The sequence below is a fragment of the Atta colombica genome, unplaced genomic scaffold (assembly GCF_001594045.1).
Source record: "Atta colombica isolate Treedump-2 unplaced genomic scaffold, Acol1.0 scaffold150, whole genome shotgun sequence".
In the NCBI taxonomy this organism is placed as follows: domain Eukaryota; kingdom Metazoa; phylum Arthropoda; class Insecta; order Hymenoptera; family Formicidae; genus Atta; species Atta colombica.
In genome coordinates, this window is record NW_017259240.1 from 2,486,309 (window position 1) to 2,512,910 (window position 26,602).

Sequence of the window (26,602 nt, forward strand, 5' to 3'; positions counted from 1 at the left end):
TATATATATATATATATACACACACATATATTATAAATATGTATTATACATTTACATAGATGTGAAATTATAACATTGATGCTATGTTAGATATTTTTAATTAGTGCTTATTGAGAAATGCAATATTGTATGTATAATTATATACATACTATTAATACTGAAAAAAAAGATCTTAATTTCAAAGAAATATTTCTTTACTTGTATTCAAAAAAATTATTTATAAAAATAAGATATTGTACAATATCTTATTGTACGATATCTTATTTTCAAAGAAATTTTCATTATGAAAAATTTATTATATAAAATTTAACAATTTTTTATTTTTCAAAATAATATCAACTCAATAAATATCAACTAGAAATAACGTACAATATTATAATTTCACACTACAATAATGTAATATAACATGCACGTAGCAGAAATAAATTATTACGTAAATTATTCAAAGAATCTTCGTAAAAATTTGTAGAAAATTTTTGCAATAGATTATTCGATTTAACAAAATAATGTATGGTTTCTAAAACGATATACGATTAGAATTACAGAAGGCATCAATAATTAAAGACAGCCTAAAGATTTCTCGTGATATAATTATTGAAGCTAATATTAAATATATGAGAAAAACGTTGTGGATTTCTAATTCTTGTAAAAAGTGCAAAGTAGGTTGGATTAGCTTTGCAAATGATTCTTATCATGACTTATGCTTTCGGGCGCGACATTGAGAAAAACTGCTATTGTGTGTTTTTCGTCACGCGAGATATACAGAGTGTCTACGAACAACTGGATCTGAGGAGATTTTTGAGAATTCTTTTAGAACTATTCTTAAACGACCAATATTATTGAATAATATTTAATATTGCATAATGTTATTGCTCGCTTAAAGATAATATTCAGAATTTGCACAGCATATTGTATCAATTATACATTTTTCGAAATACGTTGTATAATTTATAAGATACTGGTTTATAAACAAATATATAAAATGAAGCTCGAAAGAATCTATCAGTGAAAAATGTAAAAAAGCCCATTAAAGCAGCTATTCGGATGCACAGAAAATTCTTTATTTTCGTGTGAATATAAGAAAACGAATAAAATATACGTTTCGACCTTTCAATTCGGGTCCTTATCAATATAAAATCGAAATTACATAAATAACGCAAATTCCAAGTTAATTATTCCCGACAATTTGGTTCATTCTTCTTTATCGAAATGCCAAATTAGATAAAATAAAATCGAAATCATATACATTGCATCACTAAGTAGAATCACATTGTTCATCAAATTGTCAGATTTGATGTAACCGTTTTCTCGCAATTCAACATAAAGATCTTGTGGTGTCGCCAGTCAGAGATACTGGTTTATCTGTGAGTACCATTGCATAGTAAGGTGCTCATTTATGATAGCCAGCTCTCATTTTTATCAATAAACCATACTATCATAAATGGACACTGAAAGGAAAAACTTAAATAATTACGTGATCGAAGATAACATTCAAGTTTCACCAATTCAGTATATTTCATTCAGACATATTTCATATGTTTCGATCTGTCGTAGACCTGTCTTCTAAAAATCTAATCATCATAATAGTTGACATCTAATCACCAAGCAAACAGAAGTGAAGATTCTGTACATTTTTTAAATTTAAAGAGCATTTCCTAAGTAGAGCAGCTGCTATATTTTATATGTGGAACGAAGGAGAAAAGGAAAATATTACTTTCTTATATTAGATTCACATTATAAAAATAAACACCAGATAAACACTAGTAAAACTTGAATGATCACTTTTGGTCAGCAGAGAATAAGTTTGATAACGTGAATCTATATCTTTTAAAAAACTAGGCTTAGTATGTCCTTCTCGTTTATTATCTCATCTCTTGTAGAACAGTAGCTGTTCCACTCAGAAAGTGCTATCTAAGTAATTTAGAAATATTAAAGAAATGTACGGAATCTTCGCACCAAATCTGTTAGCTCGATGATTAGACGTTAACTTTCCTTAAAAAAAATTTCTATCAACACTTAGCTAACGCTACAATTATCAACGGCCAAATTCTGTCATCCAATATTAGGCCCATTATTAGTAAATCACTGACTAAAATAACTTGGGCCCATATCATCTGCTACTATTGGGCCCAAATTATTATCCAATATTTAGATTAAATGGCGTCAGTATTTGAACTGTGGTAACTAGTAATGGCCCAGCACTAAGCCAATTGTAAAATTCTATATGGGTAATGACAATTAGGTAACAACAAAGTCAAATGTTCGACTCATAATTAAAAAAATAAGAAAATTATTGCATAATTTGGAAGTTATATAAATAAGTAAGAATTATATCTAATTCTTGATATATCTTTTTTAGAAAATTTCCAATTATATTTAGGTAATTTTCATATACATGTAACTTTCATGTAAAATTACATGCATTTTTTTCTCAGTGTACTATTAAATATTATTGTAAAAAATTTAATATATTTATCCAAATGCATTGTTTTAATTAAATTAATGAAAAATTGAACAGGAGCAGCGGCAACCTATAGAAATAATTAAAAATAATTCAAATTGTTATGATTTAATATTATAATTATTAACAGTATGATATATAATAATTATATAAAATAATATTGATCATATAGGATACATATAGGATATATATAGGAGCTGCTTAAAAATGACTTAATGGTTTCGGTAAACCTTGTATATGTATAGAAAGATAGCGAGAATCGCTCTAGCCTTCCTTTTCTTCTCCTCATTCGTTCTCTTTTCTCGTGAGCGCGCGGTTTGTTCGTACAATAATATCTTGTTTAGCCAGACAAATAACGGCACGCGCGCACCGCCGAAGACACCTAATTGCTCGCTCGTATTTGCTCGATAAACACCTTCCGCAGTGTATAAACCCCCCCCCCCCTTCTCCCTCGGCAGCAGCCCGATAACGAAAACAAGCGTCTTTGAGTCTCGTGCAGCTTCTCTTATTCCTCGCATATTCGAGTACTCGGATATAGTTGGCTCTATAACGGATACTGATAATTTTATAATTTTATGCAATTACATAAAGCCACAGTTAACAATACAATTATAGGTACATCATTTTCATTTTTTAATAACTTATATATTTAAATCGTTTATTAAAAAAATAAACGTTTTTTAGTTTAAAAAGGATTCGTAATATTCAATACTTTTTTATGTATTTAACGTATATTTTTTCTTTTCTTAAAAAGGATCAAATAATAAATAATTTTTATGCGTAAAATTTCTATGAAATACTTATAATAGATTTTGTCACACATACAAATGTGATAAAAATGTAATTAAAAAGCATCATAATAGAATTAGAAAGTCGATCAATTCTTTTGTATTATAAAAAATTCTCCTTTAACATCTCACTCATTACTTTATAGATATTATAATTATAATTATAATACCTAACATTAGTGAAGCAAAATTTTTTTGTTTTTTACTCTTTGTTTAACTTATCAAAATGTATTTAAATAGTTCTGCGACCATATTTTAATATCGTATTTATTTTTGCATTTTTTTCAAACATTTGAATCTTCACAGATTTTTCATTATCTTTTTGACTAAAAAACTGGACGTGATAACAGCTTAAATTCAGCAACCTTAAATCTAAACATCTCTGGTTTGTTTTTTTCCAAAAAGTTTTTTTGTAATTTTGTAATTTTGTGTTGTATATATTAATAATAATACATATGATTGCCAATGTTAATATTAAATATCAACTAAATAGAATAATTTATTTTACATTACAAGTGCCAAATGTAAGTGCTAAGAACTATCATAACAATCGCTCCAGACGCATCCGATCGCGAAGTGATTTGCAAACGGGCGAATCGATCGTCAACGCGGTTTTAGCTGCCAATTTAAAAAAAATCGTTCGAGCGAACGATGCACTCTTCTCGAGACACATTTCGACGTGGGAAGCTTTAATTGCCACCGAGAGGTCGTGCTTAATTTCGACGCTATCGCGATCGGCAGTTGGTGGTATCCCGGCTATGAAATGACCGAGGCGCCACGCTTATCTGAAGAGGCTCGGATAAGCCCGATGATTGAGGAGAAAAGGGGCACTCAGATACATACTGGCGCTGCTCGCGGGAGAAGAGACGAGAGAAGAAGCGAGAAGAGATGGACGAGGGGGAGAGTCGGACGCAGCATCCCGATCGGGGTACACGCACGACGATCTCCGCGCCGATACCGTGAAATGGCAGGCATCTGAAAATCGTCCGGTGATCTTGGATGAGGATGTTACTACGAGCATCTTAAATTTCGAGACGAGTTATGCCGTGAAATGCGCTTCGCTTCTTCAACGATCGATCTTGATGGGCTGCTCGAAGAAAGGATTGTTGGAACAAATCCCGAAAAAAGTATAAAGAGGTGCACTTTAATCTTATATGTCATCGGTGAATGGATATTTCGTTTTATTTTTAATGCCTTTATATTCAAATACTTTTTTATATATATATACGGAAAAAGTATTAACAATATTTAATTTAAAAAAAATCATGTTAATTCAATAAGTATTAATGAAATAAATATGTTATACTCTCATTTTAATAAGATATTAGATATTTATTTCATTAATATTGTTATTAAATGAACAAGATTACTTTCGATGAAAATTAATGTTGTTAATAAAACATCTTTTTTTTTATTGCTTCCTTATTTCAAAAGTGAAACGGAATGTATGACTTAGGAATGAATATGATTGCGTTTGCTCCAAAAGTGAAGTCCCTTAAGGGTTGTAGCGCAAAAATTGAAATTGCTTGGAAATAGTAGCGCATAAATCGAAGATATATTTAGTTATAGATAGCATAGTTTTACAATTTTAAACAACTTAAAGATAAATATAGTTGTTTGCTTCAAGAAGGAAGTCCCTTAAGGGATGCAGCGCAAAAATTGAAACTATGTAAATATAAAAGCGCATAAATAACGCACAAATGTGTATTTAATTTTTCAAATCGGTTGTTATTAACGTGAATGATTGACAACCTATTCAGCCCTTCACAATACTTTTTTTTTTAGCTAAATGAAATGAACGCAAAAATTTTGTTTTGCGGATTTTGAGAGCGCATAAATAGCACAATATTATATAATTTATTCATTAAAATTTGGAATTTTTAAATAGGGAGACAGCTAGACAGACGTAAAGTGATAACTAACTTAACAAAAAAATCGTTACGACTCGAAAAGATTAAAAAAATCATCATAATTCAAAAAGAGTAATTTTTTAAGAATTATGAAACGAAAGTAAGAAAAATAACATTTGATGCTAAGAATATATCTTTTTTGCCAAAAAAAGTCTTTATTTGATAGGCAATAATTTTCCATTGCTATTTCAAGTTAAAAACTAAAAAAGTTAATTTTGAATTGTATATTTTTTTAAGTAAAAAGAAGCAGGAAAATAGGAAATTTAATTAATATGACAGACTTAACATTCTTGTTACCATTCTTATTTTTTTATATTTTCTTAAGACATTCCATATTACAATGGCGGAATGGACAACTTACATTTTTGCCGTTTCTGTTTGTAAGCATTTGCAATTGCTTAAATCCATTTATTTATCAACGTGCGACAATCAACGCGAATAATTTTACATAACTCGCAGTGACTGTGTAACAGAAGTAAAATTTACATTAACACCCGCTTTGCGCTTTGTAAAACTGATGCATACATGATAAATATCTATTCATCGAGTTTTAGCTTGTCATCTTTTCAATGTTTAAAGAGTTCTTTGATCCTATTCTGAATTTATAATCAATCGAAAATAAATCACGTGAAATCATTGTCTAAATGATTAAGCATATTCATTCTAATTATTTATTAAAGAATTAATAATTTTTTAATAATGTAATAGCATTTTTACTTTTTATAATAGCATTTTTACACATCTCTTTTATTATTTCCTTTATAATTAAAATTATACGTAAGATTTTCTCCATAAATAAGCACATTATAAATAAACAAGGAGTTTTACATATTCGTTTGGATATCTTAAATTATCTTAGATTATGTGTTTTTCTAGAATGATAGATGTGTTGGATTGTGTCAATTAATCACTGCAGTTGAGATAAGGTTAAATAAAAAAACTCGTTTGTAATGCATTCATATTAGTTGATTCACTCATATACGGATTACGAAATGATTCATATCGTTTAAAGAAAAGGAAAGATATAGATTTCTCACTATAATTCGCGATAGTTACATCACGATTCAAGATATAAATATGATTATAAGTTATACAACTTATAAGCGAACACAATAAATACAAGTAATAAAGAAATGATACGATCGAAAACTTTCGATCAAAAACGCAATGAGATTGAGATGTAAAGTGTTTCCATTCCTACACTGAGAAAAAGATATTTAAAAATTTATCTGTGAGAAATATATTTTATTTCACTAAAATAAATCTTTATTTAAATACAGCGAAATAAAATTTTATTCCTAGCAAGTATAAGGTATTTTATTTTTTTTTTACAATTAATGTGATATGTATCGTCATTACAACCCAATTTTTTCGTAACTATAATAATATAACTATAATAATATAAATATCGAAGAGAAACATTTCAAGTAACATTTGCTTCGTAATACTTCGACATTTTCAGTGTAGAGCATCGATTCTATGAAAATGTAAGCGTGTTATTAAGCGCGTTATTAATCTCGAATCGTTTACGATCGACCGAAGAGAAAGATCAGGACACGTGGGCGCGCATATCACGCGGTCGAAATCGAAAGAGTACAAGAGAATCAGGTAACCATCCCGCCCCGATTGCCTTATCTCGAGACTTGAGAAAAGGCAGACGCTTCGTGGTAATCTACATGATATCGTATCCCTAAAACCAACCGTTAATAGAACGGAGAGCAGAAAAAGAAGGAAAGGAAGAGCGTGTATAGCGTAAGAGATACTTATTCTCTCAGAAATCTCATGCAGTGAAAAAATAAAATAGATAGTAAAAGATACTTAAATAAGAAAAAAAAGATAAATCTAAAGTGATATATATCTCTTCCTGATAACAATTTTGTGACTGATAATCTTCTGCTTTCATTTTACTGATAAAGAAAAAGGAGAAAAGAACATATGGCATTTATTCAGAAAATTATGTTTATGTAGCAGATAAAGTAGATAGTACCTATTAAATGATATCTAAATAGGAGGAAAAAAAAGATATATATCTAAAATGTGTATCTCTCCTTGATAAAAATTTATAGCCTTTTATCTATTTTCTACTTACGTTTCTTCATTCTTATTCCACATTTTCCTATCTGCATACAAAAAAATCTCGTAATAAATCTTACTTAATCTTATTCTCGCTTTTCTATCTGTATTCTATCTTAATATAAATAATGTACACAATTCAAAAGTTTCGGCCGCATTTAGAGTCATCCTCGACGAAATCAAGAAAAAATTCTCTCTACTCTCCTGATGTGTACATTATCTTAAATGTAACTTATTTATGTAAACCCAACGTCTAAATTTATGCAATAATTACTGTGCTAAACTCTCATAGTCTTTATTTCAATACTTAAAAGATAGTAATTAATTACTTATGTGGAGTATTAAAGCACTGAACAGTACTCTTAAAATAAGTAATTAATTATTGTCTTTCAGTGTTTATAAATTACCCTCAGTATTACATTTCTAGGTACACTAAGAAAAATTTCTGGTTGAAAATGAACGAACCAAAAGATTCTGCAGACATTAATCAAAATTCTCAACTAGAATTATAATATATTTAATCAGAAAATTCTGATTCCATTTTCGATCAAAATTCCAATGAAATCTAATCAGATTCTTTTTTCATGCTGTCGGAAAATTTGTGTTAAATTTGACACATTTCACGTGTCCCAAGCAATCCACTCAAATTTATTGTGTAATGTTAATTTAACACAAGATAACCTATGTTAAAAAAGGTAACACAAATATCATTTAAGAGGATAAACAAGGAAATACTGACATAATTTATAGACAAATATTTTTTTTTCAATAAAATTAACATTTATTGTTAAATGTATAAATGTATGTTAAAGTAACATGTATTTTATTTATTTATCTTAGAATTCATGTTTTGAAACGCATTATTTGATCACTTATGTTATTTTGAAACTAAAAAATGTTAGATACCAAATTTAATACAAACTATTTAAATAACATAATCACATTATGTTAAATTAACATTCAAATATGTTAAAAAAATTCAACACATAATTTTAATAAGGACTATTTCCATTTAACAGAAATACGAAACATTTTACTGTATGATGCAAAAGGAAAGAATATACAAAGAAAATTAACAAGTTTAATAAAGAAGATTTCGTTCTATAATTATCAAGTTTTCCAAATTCGACGAAATCAGAAGCCCGAAGCTTTCTCATCGAATTGAATCGCGCGGCGAATACGCGAACGGAATCCCGGATCCCGGTCGCGACTTCGTAACTCGAAACAGAGAATTTCTCTTGCGATTCTCTCCACTACACCGAAGATCAACGATCGATCGGCGGCGGTGGCGACGGGAAGAGGAGGTGGACGACCAAAAACGGCGATGCGCGACCTCAGCACACGTGTACGCGAGGACACACGGACGCAGCCGTGCAAAAAGGCACGATCGCGATATATACCGCGGTATCGCGATACCGCGACATGCCGTGAGCCGAATATTAGCGTAATGAGCTGATAGCCGACGATACCGCAGATTTTAGTCTGCCGCGAATGTCACGTACATCGCGACATCGAACGCCGATCGAGCGATCTCTGACGCGCGTGAGTGACTATGGCGCGTGGATAATCTCGGCTCGTAAAGAGCGATAGATTCACTAATCGGGATTAGATTGAACAGTATCGTGCCGATTAGCGGAAACGAGCGATTCGCGGCTGCGAACGTTCAGATGTTGCTGGTATCAATTGGAGCGTATCGAGGTTTTATCGCTTAATAATGATGGAATTCAAAGCGATTTATGAGTACAAAATAATCGAAATTCCCAGATTTAATTCCTATTTACGTCACCTGAAAAAGACGTTCTTTCAACATATCTATACCGATTAATAAATTAAATATTATATTATGACACTCGATGATCGGTGAAATGATATTCGTTAGGGAGAGAGTTATAAGGAAATTTTACGCGGTAAAAAACGTTTTGTATTTTCATTCAAGTTTTTTTTTAAATTTTGAATATATTCGAGTGTAATTTCACATAATGTATGTTATTTAAATATTATGTGTTAAATTTATTATATTTTATAATATAATATTGAACACTTCTTAATGCCTTCAAAATAATAACAATTTATGAGTAAGTGAACAAAAATATAAAAATAACATAAAAATAATGTTTCAAAATGTAAATTCTAAGTAAATAAAATACATGTTAATTTAACATGTCATAAATATTAAATTTACTGAAAAATACGTTTCCACAGTTTGCTTACAAATTATAATATCAGTACCTATTATCTTTTTTGTATTAATTTTTTGTATTAAATTAACACGAAAATTTGAATAGATCATTTAGGACACATAAAGTAACGTAAATTTTCCAATTTTTCTATAAAATTCGAGTCCTAGTTGAAATGATATTTTTTATAATAAATTCTTTACAACGTTTTAAGGATGCTCGTTAGCAGATGTACATATCATTAAATTAGTTGTCACAATTCATTGTGATATTAAGTGATTAATTTTGATGTTACATATTTCAGATTCAGTTTAGAACTGTTTCAAAATAAATAATCGGCACGCAGTTTACTCGAACTGGAAATTGTAAGATTCGCAAAAATATTATTAAGCACCAAACCCCAATTTGACTTTCTACATTTATTGGTGAAAAAGATATTTGTAAGAAAAAATTGTAAATATGATAATTAAAAAAATTCAGATAATTAATCGAAATTTATTAAGGATGTACAAAAAAAAATAAATATCGCATATATAAAGATTTGGTAAGAAAAAACTGCTTTTTATGCAAAATAATTTGCTACAACAAGCCTTTATTGTCAAGCAAAAACTTTAATAATCCATAAAATCTTTAAAAATGTTTGCGAAAATCTATTGTCGATCAAAATCCACATTTTTGAAGCTATACAGAGTGATTCAGAATCCAGCACATAACGTTAAGGAAAAAAAAGAAAGGCGGAGGAAGGTCCATCCGCGGCCCTTATCTTCCTTTCGCCCGAATCCCTTATTCCATCGTTGCCGCGGATGTCCCCCGTGATCCTCCCCCCCCCCTCCCTCTCTGTCTCTTTCTGGAAGGCCCTTCCTGTCTTCGCGAAGAAACGCGCCAGAGACAACTATCGCGCCACTGATCTCGCCTAGTTAGCCTTTCTTCTCTCGATCTTCTCCCGCGCATCACCCTTCCTCCCTCTCGCCCTTATCCTTCGTGCCCTCACCTGTATGGTATCTCTTGCTGGTGTACCTTCCTTCAGCGAGCGCGGAACCGATATCGAGACTCGCCTCATAAATACAACCGAGGAGCTGAAGCTGAAGGGGGCAACGAGGAACGGGGTAAAACGGGAAGGGGTAAGAGAGGGAGAGGGAAGGGCGAGCCTACAAATTGCTACACCGCATTGTGGTGTCACTCCGGCCTGTTACGACACGGCCCCGGCATCTCGCCGGAATGGTGTCCGCGCGCGCGGTTTCTCCTCTCCTTCCTTCGTGTCGCCTCCCCCCCCCCTCCCGGTCGTATCCCACCCTTCCCCCTCGCTCGCCCCCTCCCTCTGCGCTCTCTTTGCGGTGTTGGTCGACTAAGGGCCGAGGACGGGAGGGGCTTCCTACATGCGTGTAAACGCGCCTTTACACCGATAACCCGCCTGTTCCGCTGCAAGTGAAACAGACGGGATCTCTTTTAGGCCTTTCGGAATATTATCGAAGTGGGAGATGTCGCGATTCTCCTACGTGCGAAAGTAAATTCGAATGGCTGCAATTGGATACTAGAAACTCGAGACTTTTGAATCTTAAAGTTAATTCATTGGATTGTTAATGTATAATATTTGAATATTTTAAAATGTAGAATGTCATGGACATAATTTGTCATTTTTATAATTTGCAACTAAATCAGGGTGTCTCTAAGGGTCAGGGTAAGTTTTGGCCAATCACTTTTATGTAGAGCGGATTAAACCGAGTCGAAAAGTCCTCTATCATTTTGCAAATTTCGCAATTATAACGAGATATTAATTACTAAAAATTGCTAAATATTGGTTCTCAATAATTTTTTACTCAACTATCAACTTTACAGAAAAATAGCAAGAGATAAAAATTATTTATTTTCTTCTTATAAAGTTTTGAGAATTCTTTCAGAATTTTTTCAGAATTTTTTAATACCGTATTTTCTCATGGTAGTAAAAATAAGAAAATGCAGTACTAAAAAGTTGATAAAAAATTCTTTAAAAATTCTTAGAGTTCTATGAGAAGAAAATAAACAATTTTTGTTTGCTTGCAGTTTCTCTGTAAAATTGACAGCATTTGAGTGAAAAATTATTGAAAACCAATTTTCGGCAGTTTTTAGTAATTAATATCTCGTTAACTATTGTGAAAATTGCAAAACGGTAAAGGATTTTTGGATTCAGATTAGTCCGCTCTATTTACACAAAAGCGATTGGCCAAAACTAATGGGACACCCCATATAAACCTAAATTAAGTTTGAATTCCTTAGTATAAAAAATTACTCCTTCATGAAAAATTAAGTCCTTTGTGTTCAAAATTTGAAATGATGAAATATCGTAGACATGCATTAAAAATTACGTTTCAGTATGTACTGAAAATGTACAGTTCATATCATGTTATTTCAGTAATTGACAGAGTATATTGCAACATAAAAAAATCTGTAATAAAAGATTTACACTCTAAATTTCTTGCAATGAAATCTCACTCCAAGAAAGTGAAAATACAACCATCCTTAAAAAAAAGTGAAGTGATATTTCATTTCTTGAAAAAGAATGAAAATTCTAGAAAGAGTAAAAATTGTCACTCTTTTTTAAGAAGTGATGGATGATTTTCACTTTCCTGGAGTAAAGATTTGCAAGAAGTTTAGAGTTTAAATTAAATGATAAAATAATAAATAAATTTTTCTCTACTTGAAAAAAAATCGCATGATATACTTTGACCAAATCAATTAAAACACAAATACTTAAATCAAATTTAATCTAACATAGGAAATACCGGAATAAATCCTTTTATTATTTCCTTAGTTAGTTAAATATATTTAAAAGAGTACATTTTTTTTTTTAAGTAAAGCAAATTATTATCAAAACGTGTCGTCAAATTGATTATCAGGGTTAACCGTGGCTCTCGCCGACAAATTTACAAGATAAAACAATCAGCTACAACGTTAAAGTCGTATCTTCGCTCAACAGACACGAAATACATCTCATATGTGTGTGCGTGCGTGTATGTGTGTGTGTATGGGGGGGAGGGGGGGAGGGGGAAAGAGGAGACCTCAATACCGCCACAATACAACCAGCTAACCATACAAGACGCCAGTATCCGACACGGGTGTATATGCATCAATGTGTTCGGCATCGTGTCTATCAACGACACGAGGCTCGCGCTACATCTCTCAGGGAGAGAAGGAGACGGAGAGATCGTTCGATCATTGGATCGAAGAGAGTGTGTTCGATTAAGCGGACCAAAAGACTCCGGAGGTGTCGTTATCGAACGATCTCTCCGTGCGATGATACGCGAGAACTTACTAAAGGAATCACATCTCAGGGGAGGCGCGGCCGGCTCGTCATATTAACAACGATATACCGGCAACAACAGCAACAATAACGGCACAGAAGAAAGGGGAGACGCACCTCCCTCGGACAGTGTCTCTCAGACGATCCTGGGTCCACTGGAACCATTTTACCCACCTTCATTGAGAGAAAGGTAATTACTACAAATTGTAATTACTACATTAACAAATAAATTAATAGACTCTCGAAATTGACAAAACTAAGAAACTAAGAAAGTATGGCGTAATAAATTTGACAAACGTAAAATTAATATATAAATTATATGTTTGCTAATATTATAAAATTCAAACGTTTCGATTCACTTTGAAGTTATCATCAACACATGTGATCTTCTAAATAAATTACGTCAGTTAAATAGTTAGTCACTCCTGGATTGCATGATTCAAAGTGAAAACTGTAGATAATGACAGAAATTGTCATTCTGCATGAAGAACAAAAAAAGAAAAATGTGGATTCATAAGACAATTGCTAATTCGTCATCTGTTGTAATATTAATTATGTATGTAGACGGAAAGCACTAAGAAGTGTATTCGTCGTTCAATGTCTAATATACATTTGAAATTACTATAATTTACAGTCATTTTCAGTTTTATGTTTCAACCATTTATGATTTTTTTAAACTATAAATATAATTATTATTACAAAATTGTAGCGATAATAATTATAAAAATATAGCTCCTAGCCACATTATTTTACTATGCAATTATAGTCATAAATACTAAACATTTTCTTAGTGTTCCCTTTCTAATCTCTTACGTTCGTTATTAATTAAAATGTGTATTCAACGCAAATATAATCGCATACACAACTAAAAGTTATTAAATCTCGAAATTTATACTAAAAAAAATTTCTGAAAATAAAATTATTTCTTGAAAATAAATGAACCAAAACATTCTGATTACATCAAACAGGACTTTGGATATCTCGGCTAGAATTTAGGTAAACAAGCAGAAAATTCTTTGTTCATTTTCAATCAGAATTTTAATTAACGCAATTAGACTTTTTTTTCAATGTCTTAATTTTCCACTTTCCAGTAAATACGCCTGTGAAGGGGAGGGGAGGAGATTCGCTGATGAGAACCGTCACTTTACGCGATCGATGGCGGCGAGGCGATGGGAGATATTCTTTTATATGGCGAACACGATTCAATAAAGCATTCTATAAAATCATCGCTTATTAATTTGACGCTCGCGCTCGCCGGGGGGTGCCGTTGAGACCCCCGCGGGGCGCCTCCTTCTTTATCCCATTCTGCATCATCGATCGCCGACGAGATACTCGGTTGGGCCCCCCGAAGAAGAGAGAGACACGACGGGCCCTCCCACAGGCCCTACGTAACACTGGGCACCCTCAGGTGCGATGGAACTCGGGGCGCCTCGTTTTGAAATTGTGACGACATTAACGTGAGCAGGAATTTATTATATTATTTAAGGACATGAAGAACGCATTCGAGTGGGTGCAATTGGATACTATTGAAAAAAAAAAGATTTTGATGAAATATCTGAAGATTTAGCTAGATACAGATCTGAAAATAATTTTATTGAACTATCAAAATGACTACGTTCAGCAGAAAAAGCATTTTATACATTTAGATCCAGTGAGGAACTAAGGATAAGATCATATTCAAGAAGTTTATAATAGTTGCAAAGCTGCTCTTTCTGCTGAACGCAGCAATAATTCTATAGGATATACATTCAAGTATTATGAGTGCTGTAAAAAATTTTGACACTCTAGCAATTAGTTGTTCTAATAATTATTTTGATAGCCTAACAAAATTATTTTCAGATCTGTATCGATCTAAATTTCTTCTTAACATATTTTTTAGTTATTATTTTATATGACATGAATAGTAAGTGAATTTAAGAAAATATTTATATTCATTATAATTTAAAATTATCATAATTTATAATACAATTTTTTCATGTTTCACAAATTTTTACATATATATGGTTATTATTAATATGATAATAATAAGTAATAATAAGAAAAATAAAGCTCGTAACCATATTTACTATATTTATTTATTATATTTTATTTAAATAATTTATTTTAATAATAAATTATAGTCACATTATAGTCACAAATATCAAACACTTTTCCCTCATAATCAGTGTCGTATTTAAAATTTCTTGTTGTTTGAATATTTAGAATTTTTTATATTCAGAATCTCGATCTTTTCGTAACTTTAAAAATTACGAAAGATTGGAAATCAAAGGAAGAGATCTAAATTTTAAATCGAAATATTTAAAACATAAAAGTGTTTTTAAAGTAAAAGAAATTTATCGAAGAAATCACCGCAGGAAGGCCGATGATCCTCGTGATATAACAGGAATGAGAACGAGCCTTTGTAATAGAAAATAGATATTAATAGATTCTCTCCTATCGTATCAGCCGATACCCAGCACATAAAATTTTTCTATATTTATATCTCGACTGCTCGAAGATCAAATTACATTATAATCGTAAATTGAATCGCGTCGCGTGAACTCAATGTGCAATTTAATTCATCTTCTAATAATTTCCGCGAAAAGGTATGTCACGGTGACGTCACGCTTTCTCGTCTCTCATGCGCTATTTTAATTCAGATTACTTGAGACTAAATTAAATTAATATTTACAGAAAGATCGGCAGATAAATCTACACATCATGCGAAACACTCAAGAAAAATTCTTTGTCAAATGTAAGATCTTCAAAAAACGAAAAAAATCTCCTTTCTTATTTTATTATCGATCTACGCTCTACATCAAAGATGTATATAAAATACGAGAATCGTGTCTAATGTAAAGTGAAAAGAAAATTAATTTTTCGAAAGAAAGTTAGAAAAAAAAGGGTTACAAGGAGCAATCAAAATTCTTCATTCTAAAAAATGAAGTAGATTTAACATTATGTGATGTTTATATATATATTATATATAATTCTCGTGTTAATATTAATATTAATCACATTGTGAATGTAAAATGCCATATTCTGTCAAGACGCTTCTTTGTGTTTACTTTTTGTATCTAATAATTTACTTATAAATACCGAGTGAGATAATATTCTTCATAGTTTTTAAGACGCTTATTGGCATCAAATTATTTATTATTAATAATCTTAGAAAGTTGTTAATAAATAACAAAATATTAATGACTTTCTAAGATACTTAATTGCATTAATAATATTAAATTGTTTGTCAAACTTCAGCTTCAGTTTAGGATATTACTATATTTCAAGATCGACAAATAATTGGTGCACAGTTTGCTTGAACTGGAAATTGCATAAATTCACAATAAATATTATTAGATTAAAAAAAAAATCTTGACGAATAAAGAATTTTTTGACTCTCTTTGTTTAAGACGATTTTTAGTTAATATTGTTGATATCAATACTGTGATTTTTAATTCCTGATATTTATATCATTGTGTGGATTTAAAACCTGGTTAAGTTTCACATTATATTGGTGTTAAGAGTCCTAGATTATCAGAGAGAACGGTTTATATCAATATCACAAAAAATATTAGAAAAAGTATTAAAAATAGCATTGTTTGCAGAAGGACTGAAATTTGCTCATCATTTATTCAGCAGCCATTTGTAATATCAAAGAATCAATCTCATGGTTGGCCATTGCGATTATCAGCGATCTCAAGTTATTTATAGTCCTATAGATAGTGCTAATATTAACATCAACATAGTAAGAATTATATAGAATGGCAGGATGCTTTCCATTTGGAGACACAAGTCGACATAAACTTCATTCTACCTTTCTTGACATTCAGTGAGTAACAAGATAGAACAACGCTTGTATCGACTTGTGTCATCAAATGGAAAGTACCTACACATCACAACCTAAATCTACACTGATATTTTTTAAATGTTATAATTTTATGATGATTAATTGTACGGCGATTAATGCGCACAAATTTTAATCGAACAAGGATGACCGAACCGACTAATCGCCATATTTATAAACTGGCGGAGATGTACGTGGCCGAGAAGAGGAGGTTGCTGCAACTGGCCGTCGAATGATATGAGATAAGGGAGTATCGGGTGACTACGAAATATCGACTACGAAATATCGACAACGTCAGAGAGACCTTATTGGTTAGCGCGGTTTTTCAGCCGAAATTCTCCACGTTTTTTTTTTTCGCCGAAACCTCGCTTCGTCCGTCGATTTCCGAGTCATACGAATGCACCGTCGGAATTCGCCGTAAAAGGCAGAAACATCGGGAGCTGAAGAAAGAGAGACGGAGGGAAGCGGCGTGCCGCGCTCTCTGAGAATCACGGATCGCGATCGTTATCGCCGTCACATGTGTGCAATGCACGGCGAAAAGTATCGGCGCGCTATAAAAGTGCCGCCGATTCCTGCGGAATCGTTCCTACGTGGCAGAGGTTAGTCAAAGAAGCGGTTCGACGAAACGCGGCGCGGTGGGAGGGTCAACAACACGAAGAGAAAAGAATGTTCAACGAGTTCTCGGCGTTCCTAAAAATCTCCGTAACATTGATGGTCTCCGCTGGAAATTCCAGTGAAGAATTAATCGTAAAAATTTTCATCGGAGCAAATAAAGATTGCAATGTTTGCGAATGAACGGCGAAACTTGAATTTTTAATTAGTCTCCAGGTAACTTCATCTTGAGAGTATTTTAGTCCGAGGATTAATTTGCGAGATACCGAATTTCGAAAAGAAAGTTTTCTTTACTAAAAAAAAGTCGCAATTTGTGCAGAAATTACTTATAGAGCCAGGTGTGATGTATTATTTTTTAAAAATTAATTAAAAACTGGAAAAAGAGAATTATTTTACAATCAGAAGATATTAATTCAACATGGAATAATTAATATTGATTATCCTTATTCAAACAAAAAAGTGTACATAAGGAAGTAGAGATAAGAAGATGAAATTAACAAAAAATTATAATAACAATGATATAAGTAAAAAATTATAATAACATTGATACAAGTAGGGTGATTATAATGAAATGCGATAATATCGCGGATTTATTTTAATCGCGAATAAAGGCAACGGAGATACGCGAAAAGTAAAGAATATGGCAACGAAGTAAAAGGAGAAGGAAAGACGTATTAGCGGGTGGAAGAGGGAACGAGCCCGCTATTTTAATACGGCGTTATTAACTCAATTACGGTCGCTCCCAATTAGCAGTCACGCGCACGAGCCGACTTCGCAATAATTACTCGGCCATTAACGTCGGTGTCCCACGAGAGGTCCCCAATGCACGTCGCAAACGCATGATTTTGTCCCACTATGCGGGGGCCTCGAGAAAAAATCCTAGGGATTTCAGAAATGCTAGAAATCCGCGCCATTTTCTCAGTAACGTCAACGCAGCAATATTTAATAGTAATAATGTAATCTTCTTACTCTCCCAAATTCAAAAAGAGAATCCAAAATCAGCATTTTTCTAACTTGGTTTGTTTGACTTGATTATGAAACATATTAATTTTTTGATAGATTGTACAACATCAAATCTGTAAATCTGATGGTGATTTTCCTTAGACATGCAAGGAATTAAATTTTGATTTTTGTAATTGCTGGAGGACCAAAGTGTGCCGAAATGTACTGTGATTTATGAATGAAAATTTAAAATTACATTTTACGTAATTACTACGCTGACTCTCATTTGCAGATTTTGGATTCTATTTGGCAATATTTAATATCGTACAATATAAATTCTTTCGAGTTTTTCTATTTCTTAACAAGGCAAAATCGAATTAAAAGATTAGCAGCTTTTTCACAAAGTTGCAAGTTAACTTTTTTGTAAATACAATATTAAAAGCTCTAGGCAATTCCCAGATGATACGACAAAAATCGGAACCTAACATGTCTTGCAAAAATGTCTTAAAATTAGATTATTGTTAAAACATTAAATTGTTAAACATTACGAAAAAATGTGCTTGGAACCAAATTGACTGCTTCAAAGGAATTTGTCAAATCCAGTTCTTGTAATTAAATGTACTAGAATTATAGTTGAGATAACCAGAATTCTGACTAATATAATCAGAATCTTTTGGTTCCATTTTTACCCAGATATTTTTCTCGGTGCAAATGATTTTTTCAAGACGAAATCGATCAGATTTTTTTTCCAATTTAAAATATCTTCTAGCAATCTTACTTTCAACCTAAAATCATTTCTCTTTCCTGAAAATATTTTCAGCGACTGCAAAGAAAAAATAGAAAACATCTCAAGCAGAACAAGTCATTGTGCTATCAAAATGATGTCAAAATGATCATTGAAATCCATTTTTCTCTCAATCATTTCATTTTAATGTCATTTTGACGTTTTCGTGACTTGTTCTTGGGATTGCTGTGGAATTATTCTCGCAAGAGAATAAACGATTTCCTCAAAACGAAATCAATAGATTCGCGAAGCAAGAACGTCGTGAAACAGGGTACCGGAGAGAGGAGAGACAGCAGGAGAAAAAGAGGTACCCGGTCCGACGAGTCGCCGCCACGTGAAAGTGGGTTCCAACTTTCGTGATCGAGCCACGTGATCGCGAGATCGCATGCCCACCGCGACAAGGGCGAAGGGGGCGACGAAAAGGATCCAGACACACTGGATCTGGACCCGGGATCTCGTCTGGCCTCGATCGTTTTGCGATCGCGGCGTGAGAAAAGAACAGACGCGAGAGATGATTCGCGGAAAACCGAAGAGAAACTACACCGCGAGCCGCGACTATCGATCGACTTTTCATTCACGTTTTTTTCTGTATTTCGTTCTCAGAAAGGTTTTCTCAAAAAGAATAAAGAGATAAAAAAGATTTTGAACGTTCTGTTTCTTTCAATGTAGATTAACTTTATCAATCTCGATTCAATTTTATCTTTGTCTAATTCTTAGATCTAGAAAAAGATGAAAATTAATCGAACCGAGATTAAAATTGAACTACATTGAAACAGGCACTAATCGTATCGTAACTTAATATGCAGTATAAATATAAAACAATATTAACATTAAATAATATATTATATATATCGATATTCCTTTCTGGAATTAAATAAGATTGATTTATTATTTTGAAATAAGAGTAACGTATATAAATTTAAATTTTTTTTACGCTTAGAAATCTTTACCCGGAGTTTGTCAACTCACAATGCTAATGTCATAATATTTAGCATAAAACTGATGTCCAAGAATCATTTTCAAGATTTATAAATTTTCTACTTAAGAATAAAGTATTCCTCTGTTAATGATTACCTCTATATCGATTTTATGATAAATCGAATACTAATTAGATCTAGAAATTTTTTCTATGAAATATTTTATTCGTGTGCATTGTTTCTTTAAATCGCGATTAAATGGAAATTGAATATCGCGATAATTATCAAATTGGACCAATGTATTTTAATTAAAACTTCACGTGGTAGAATTTATTAAGCACATAAATTAAATAAATTAATACATTTATTAAATAAATTATTATTAATTATCAAATAATTATTGATTAATCGATAATTGAATAATTATTTATTAAATTTAATAAAATAATACTTTGATAAAGCAACATTTTTAAGAAATTTCAGATTCCTGTACTATAGATAAATATTCCGCGAAGCTGTGATGGGACAACAAAAATCGGATATCCTGTCAAAGGACGAGAATCGACTGCGAAGGACTAATTATACAAACATGCGAAATCCGCGTAATCGATGATCAAATCTGTCATGTCCATCGAGTGCGTGCGTGCAAACTACGAGATCCGTTAGAATCGAAAGGTCAGCTGACAGGATGCGGCAACTGGACGCGTCGCGTTATCAGGTAAGCAAAAAATTCGTACTGCTTTCGACGGCAAAAGATACTATCAGAATTAGTGCGATCGAATCGACTGAATTCAACATTCCACATTTCTCGGATGTGTACTTTCCTGTTTTCCTCATTTTCACATTTGTTATTTACATTTGTTGTTTTACATTCTTATAAAATAGCACGAACTTTCTTGACAATTTAATAAATTCTTCTGTCACATTTATAGGTTCAGCAAATATTTATATTTCGTACAAGAACATTAATATAGGTGTATCCTAATAGTAAAATTAATTTGAAAATTTAATATTAAAAATTTTATGGCAGCCAATAAAAAGTTATAATAATCATGACTAGAAGAAATCATGACATTTCTAATTGTAGTATGAATGCAATATAGATAATTACTATAACAACAATATTAATAACTGACTTGTAATATCAATATATTGCATATTAATATAATAAGTATAATATAAGTATGTGATATTTATTTTGTGTTTTGATATTTTATTACCAATATTTGTTTATCGATTGCTTATCTGCTATATTTAGTATATTTATTTAGATATCATATTAGATAAGACAGGTTCATAATGTATTATTGATATCAAGATATCATATTAAAGTATCTCGATATCGATATCTATTGTTATCTTTTAATAAATTAATTCTTCAATATTAAATATAATATATATCTCAATATAAACAAATAAGCAAGCCAAATCTTTTTTAAAATAAGATCTTTTTATTAATTTATCATCTATTGAAGAATTAATTTATATTTCCAATGAAATATCTTATAAATACGTAGGCAATATAATTTTCTTAACAAAGATTTTTTTCTTATTTTATCATCAATTTTATCGAATTTTCCAAGATTGGAACAAAAAATTCATTTCAAGTACAATAAAATTACGAGATTTATATGAACTTAATTAATAAGATACTGACGTCGGAAAAAAAAAAGATTAATAAATAACAATAAACATTTCATATATGTAATAAAAAAATTAATTGAATTTTCGATTCATCTTCGAAACAATTATGTCCCGAATTATGTCCTTTACCTAATCTTTTACTCTTCAACTCCAAAAAAGATAAATGTTGAATGAACCGTTTTGTCACGAGAAACCCGTTCTCCTTCGGCGTCGCGAATTAATTTATTCGGTCGTTGATTTATTCTCGGAGGAATTTATTGCTTCCATTGGCAAGAAAAAGAGAAAGAGAGAGAAAAAAAAGAAAGAAAGAGAAATAACGATATTTTTAGATTAACAACGAATTTCTAAGCCTGTTTCCTCGATATCAATAACAGTATCTCAAACTTCGCAAATTTTCCATTAAACTCGAAAATATTTAAAAAAAAAAACAAACTTTGCAAAATAATTCTTTAATCATTCTATTTATACATTAAAAGTTTTGATAATTATATCATCATATTTATATCAAATCAGGAATAATAGAGAGTCAATAATTCTGTCGATTTTTCCAATTTTTCAAAATCTAAATCTTTGCAAAAAAGATAAAGTTTGTTAGACAATCGATCTTCTAATTGAAATATTATATTTAATGTTTATAAATTTAATGTGTGTATAATATATGTAACTAAAAATCATGTAACTAAAAATCATAATTTAAATGTTATTTGCAGGTCATAATTCGCAATTATCGAATTAATATTACAATCGCTCCTCGACGTTTCCAAATTCAACAATCTCAATGTGCTTCAGTTTCGAAATCTCGCGCCAATGTACGATACCCCGAACATTTAAACCGTCGTTCGATACAAACTGCACGTTTATCGCGTTGTTTGAAATCCCTAAGTCTAAGTCTACAACTTTGCTTTAAAGGACTGTAAGTCACAAAGCCGTAAGAAATTGATCTCACAATGATATGGGAAAAATAATCGATTGTGACTGATCAATTTCTTATGACTTACAGCTTCTTGAAGCAAGGTTGTGATTAAATCCGGGTCTACAGGTTTTTAAGCCATAAGAAATGGACGAATTATAGTCAATTATTCTCCTCGCATTCGACTGTAATTGGTCAATTTCTTACGGCTTAAGGTTTAAAATATCTATTGTAGATCCGAACTAATAGGCTTTCTACAATAAACTGTTATCTAAGCTTCAAGTCTGAAACCGTAAAAAATTGACCAATCATAATCTGACCAACAATTATTCTCCTTACATTCGACCGTGATTAATCAATTTTTTACGGCAGGCTTAAAGCTTACATTTTACTTAGAATCTCATTGTAAATATTGCTTTAAATACAAAAAGTGTATACAATAATTTAACAACAAAAAACAAACCTATAGCCTTAGCCAAATATATTAGGTACTTATATATTTTTTCATTTGAAAATTCTTCTACCTACATTGTTATCTCTTATTAATTAGTGACATTATAAATGATGGCTGTTAAATTCATAATATAAAATTCTATCCAATTTGAATTATTTTAATAATTTCTGTAAGTCGCCATTAGTATTAAATATGTCGTTAATTTTATTAAAACAATTTAACTAAAAAAATGTATTAAAAACTTATCTCGAATTTAGTCTATTTATATAAATGCAAACGTTAATATGAATTCTTTATTTTAAAACTAAGTAATTCAACCACAAAAATGGATTAATATACATTTTGGCGTATACAGAAATTAAAAATAAACAAAATAACAAAACATAACATAACATAAAAATAACAAAACATTTAGCTCAGAAAATTAAGATGCTCTACATATAGATAAGTTTAAAGAATTCTTGAACTAAAGATACTTTACAAATGCCATAAACGAATTTCTCAGTCAGAACTTTAAATAATAGTTAAGCCTAATATCTAGTCAAGACTGTATATATTCATTGAAAAGAGAGAGGGAGCGAAGATTCAAAGTGCAGCAAAAAGTGCAAACGACGCGAACGAACCTCGTGATCCTCTCTATGAATTCGAGCGAACGAAATCCGAATCAGTGTGCGATTGAATTTAGCGAAGTCTGCATCGGGATATCCGCCTTGGACTAAGTCTGAGAAACTCGCACGTGACAAACGGATTCAAATCTAGAATGACAAGCGTAGCGGCGACAAGAATCTTTCGCGCGAAAGGAAGCGCGGCTGTCAAAAGCACACGCACGCACGCACGCACGTAGACATGGCAGACATACTACATCGCTACAGGCACGTGTTCGCATACCCGATTACCTTATAACAGAGTCTGGCCACGAGATGGCAAACTTTTGATTAGCCCGTAGTTTTTGTCAACTTCAATAAGTTAATATGATGGTACAAGTTAGAATGAGATTGCATCTATAAAATGATATATATATCTTTCTTTCTTGCTCTTTCCAGACAACACGGAGCATGTCTAAGAGACATCATAGAGACATCACAAAAATGTCTTTCTGATATCAATGTAGATTAACTTTAACCTCGGTTCCAACTTACTCTACATCTTTTTCTATACTTCTTAAAACACGCGTTGTTCTTAGAACTAGAAAAAGATGAAGAGTAAGTTGGAATCGAGATTATAATATAATTAAACCACATTGATAAAAACGGCTATAAGAGACGTTTAATAACGTTATAGAGAGACTGTCTAGACAATGCGTGTTGTCTGGATTGTTCTGACGAAATCGCTCGTGACAGACTCGGTTAAGGGATTTCTAGTTCGCACGAAAGAAGCACGCGAGACTAAGCCGGCCCAGGTGAAAAGCACATAATCGGGACTCACGTTTCAGCGGTTTGGGGTTGCTCTGCTTGCGACGTGACATCCTCTGCGCTCTGCCATCACCCGCTCAGCGTGGACATGTCGCGTAGCGTGGCGAAGATCACAGATGCGACGGACGGTCAACAAATCTCGCGGACACAATACACGTGCGTTAGCAGAAGGGAAGAAGGATGAAGGAGTGGCGACACGAAAAAAGAAGAGCAACGAGAAGCTGACGGACGATTAGCGCGGGACAGCACGACGAAGCGTGGAACGCACTTCCCGGCGACACGAGAGATTTTCTTTCGTTAGCGTGATGTATGATCTCGCGGTGCGAAATCGTCGACAACAATGACGATGTACGAGATGACCGGACCGACGACGCCGGCAATGCGGCGGTTTCCGAATAACACAAACACGCACGCTAATCACGTTCGAACGCGACCGCTGTCAGCGCGCAACTAAACAAACGCGCCGCCAAACACTCCCCCCACTCTCTACTCGCGCCACTGCGGCGTGACCGCGTGAGCGCGCTGGAGGGGAGGCTGGATGAAACGGGCGGCCGGCGCGGCGAAGTTTGAATGTCGCGCGCGCGCACGACGCGCACATGTGCGCATGTGCGATCGCGACGCCGCCGCGCCTGTGCGAGTCGAGCGGCGAAGAGAATCGAACGCCATCTCGTGGAATTTGGTAGAAGAAGATTAGATCGATTATGCAAAAACGAACGATAACTTATCTACGCGTGCAGAACGATACGATCGCACGAAATTCGTTTGATAATTTATTCAAGCGCATGCAATAGTATACGATTGCACGAAACTCGCTTGACAAAGAATGACTTTCTGTTAAACATTGAGATTATGTTATTTTATGTTTTTTTTTTTATATCGAATATGAATACGTTTTTAAAGTTATTTTATTATGTGTAATAAGTTAATCCTTCGGTTAACATGTTTCTAATAATTACACCGATGTCAAACAACGATTGATTGTTTTTATTTTGCGAAATAAAAAATATTATTGAACATACTTAAATATTGTAGAACAGAGAATGCAGTGAGACTTTATATATTTATATTATTTTAGAATATTAAAAAAATGTGACAGTAAAAATAAAAAAAACAGATTTTTTAATTTAAAAATTATAATCTTTTTTTTTTCATTTTTTAAATGAAGATTTATGGCTATATTCATCGATGAGATTAAAATTATTAAAAATGGCTGGGCAAATTTTTGTGATTTAATGAGACCTGGAGATTCGGAGATAATTGAAGAAGGATGACATTATCGACAATTGATATAAATTTGCGATTATTAAATAAATTCTCGAATAATGCATTATTTATACATGATTTTTTATAAATGCTGCACAAATAAGCTTTCTTAATATCCTAATGTTATAATATATCTTACGTATTGTCGCAAAATTATCTTTTTTTTCTCTACAGTTATCATCTTTATTAATAATCAAATTTGGATAATATTAAAATCACAATTTTTAATTTAAAAAACAGTATTATATAATATTAAAATCACAATTTTTAATTTAAAAAACAATATTATTAAATTTTAAATATATGTACATTATATCTACGAAACTAATAGATCAAAAAATTAGTATCATATTATCAGTTCTTATTCTAAGAAATTTATTTTGTAATTCTTAAACGCTGCAGTTACAGTCATTAAGAATTACAGAAAGCTCCTTAATCACTTAAATCTTATTAATAGTCACGCGAAGATCTTCATTATATCTTTAATAGTATCTCGTCGATGTTATACTGTACAGATATGACTTTCAGAAAAAAATAGCACTTCATGTTCCAAGAAAGGTATTTACTCTGGAAAATATGGTAGACTATTTTTTTTTGCTACTACATATACTGAGTGACACTAGCTGCAAGCAGAGAGAAACCTGAGTGATCATCTCAGTCTATTTTATGTACTAAACCTTATAAAGCAATGTCCACATTTTTGTGATACTCTTATATGCTATTACGTGAGTCAGATAAAGACAAATAATCAAAATTGATTAAATAACCTGAAGTAAAATTAAATTACTTTGTTAAAAAAAATATTAAAAATTATAACAACAATTAGTATGTTTTTTATAAATTTCTTTAAATATTTCTTTAAATTTCTTCTCTCTTTTTACTCATGCTTGTATTATGAATACTGAAAAATTACCTGAATATATATTGCTCCTTTGCATCGATTATTATGTAATATTCAATCTTGGATAAATAATAAATAAAATGGAAGTGAAATATCTTATCTAATTTCTAAAATTTCCATATCTATTTTTTTTGTTTTTTAATATAATTATAATAATAATTATTTTGTTTTTTAATAACCTAACATGATATCTCTTTTTTTTGTGTTTTTTATAAAAAATAAAATAATAAAATTCTTCACAAAAAACCTAAATA

General features: G+C 31.8%; 1 protein-coding gene across 1 annotated transcript in view; it reads right to left on the reverse strand.

Annotated features, from left to right (window-relative positions):
* LOC108685295 (zinc finger protein ush) overlaps nucleotides 1-24,591 on the reverse strand; it is a 250,757-nt gene extending 226,166 nt beyond the window's left edge. Inside the window, exon 1 of the mRNA XM_018190013.1 lies at nucleotides 24,198-24,591. Coding sequence (XP_018045502.1) covers nucleotides 24,198-24,237 — 40 coding nt within the window. The 5' untranslated portion in view covers nucleotides 24,238-24,591. The remainder of the gene's footprint in view (nucleotides 1-24,197) is intronic.
* Nucleotides 24,592-26,602: the final 2,011 nt, after the last annotated feature.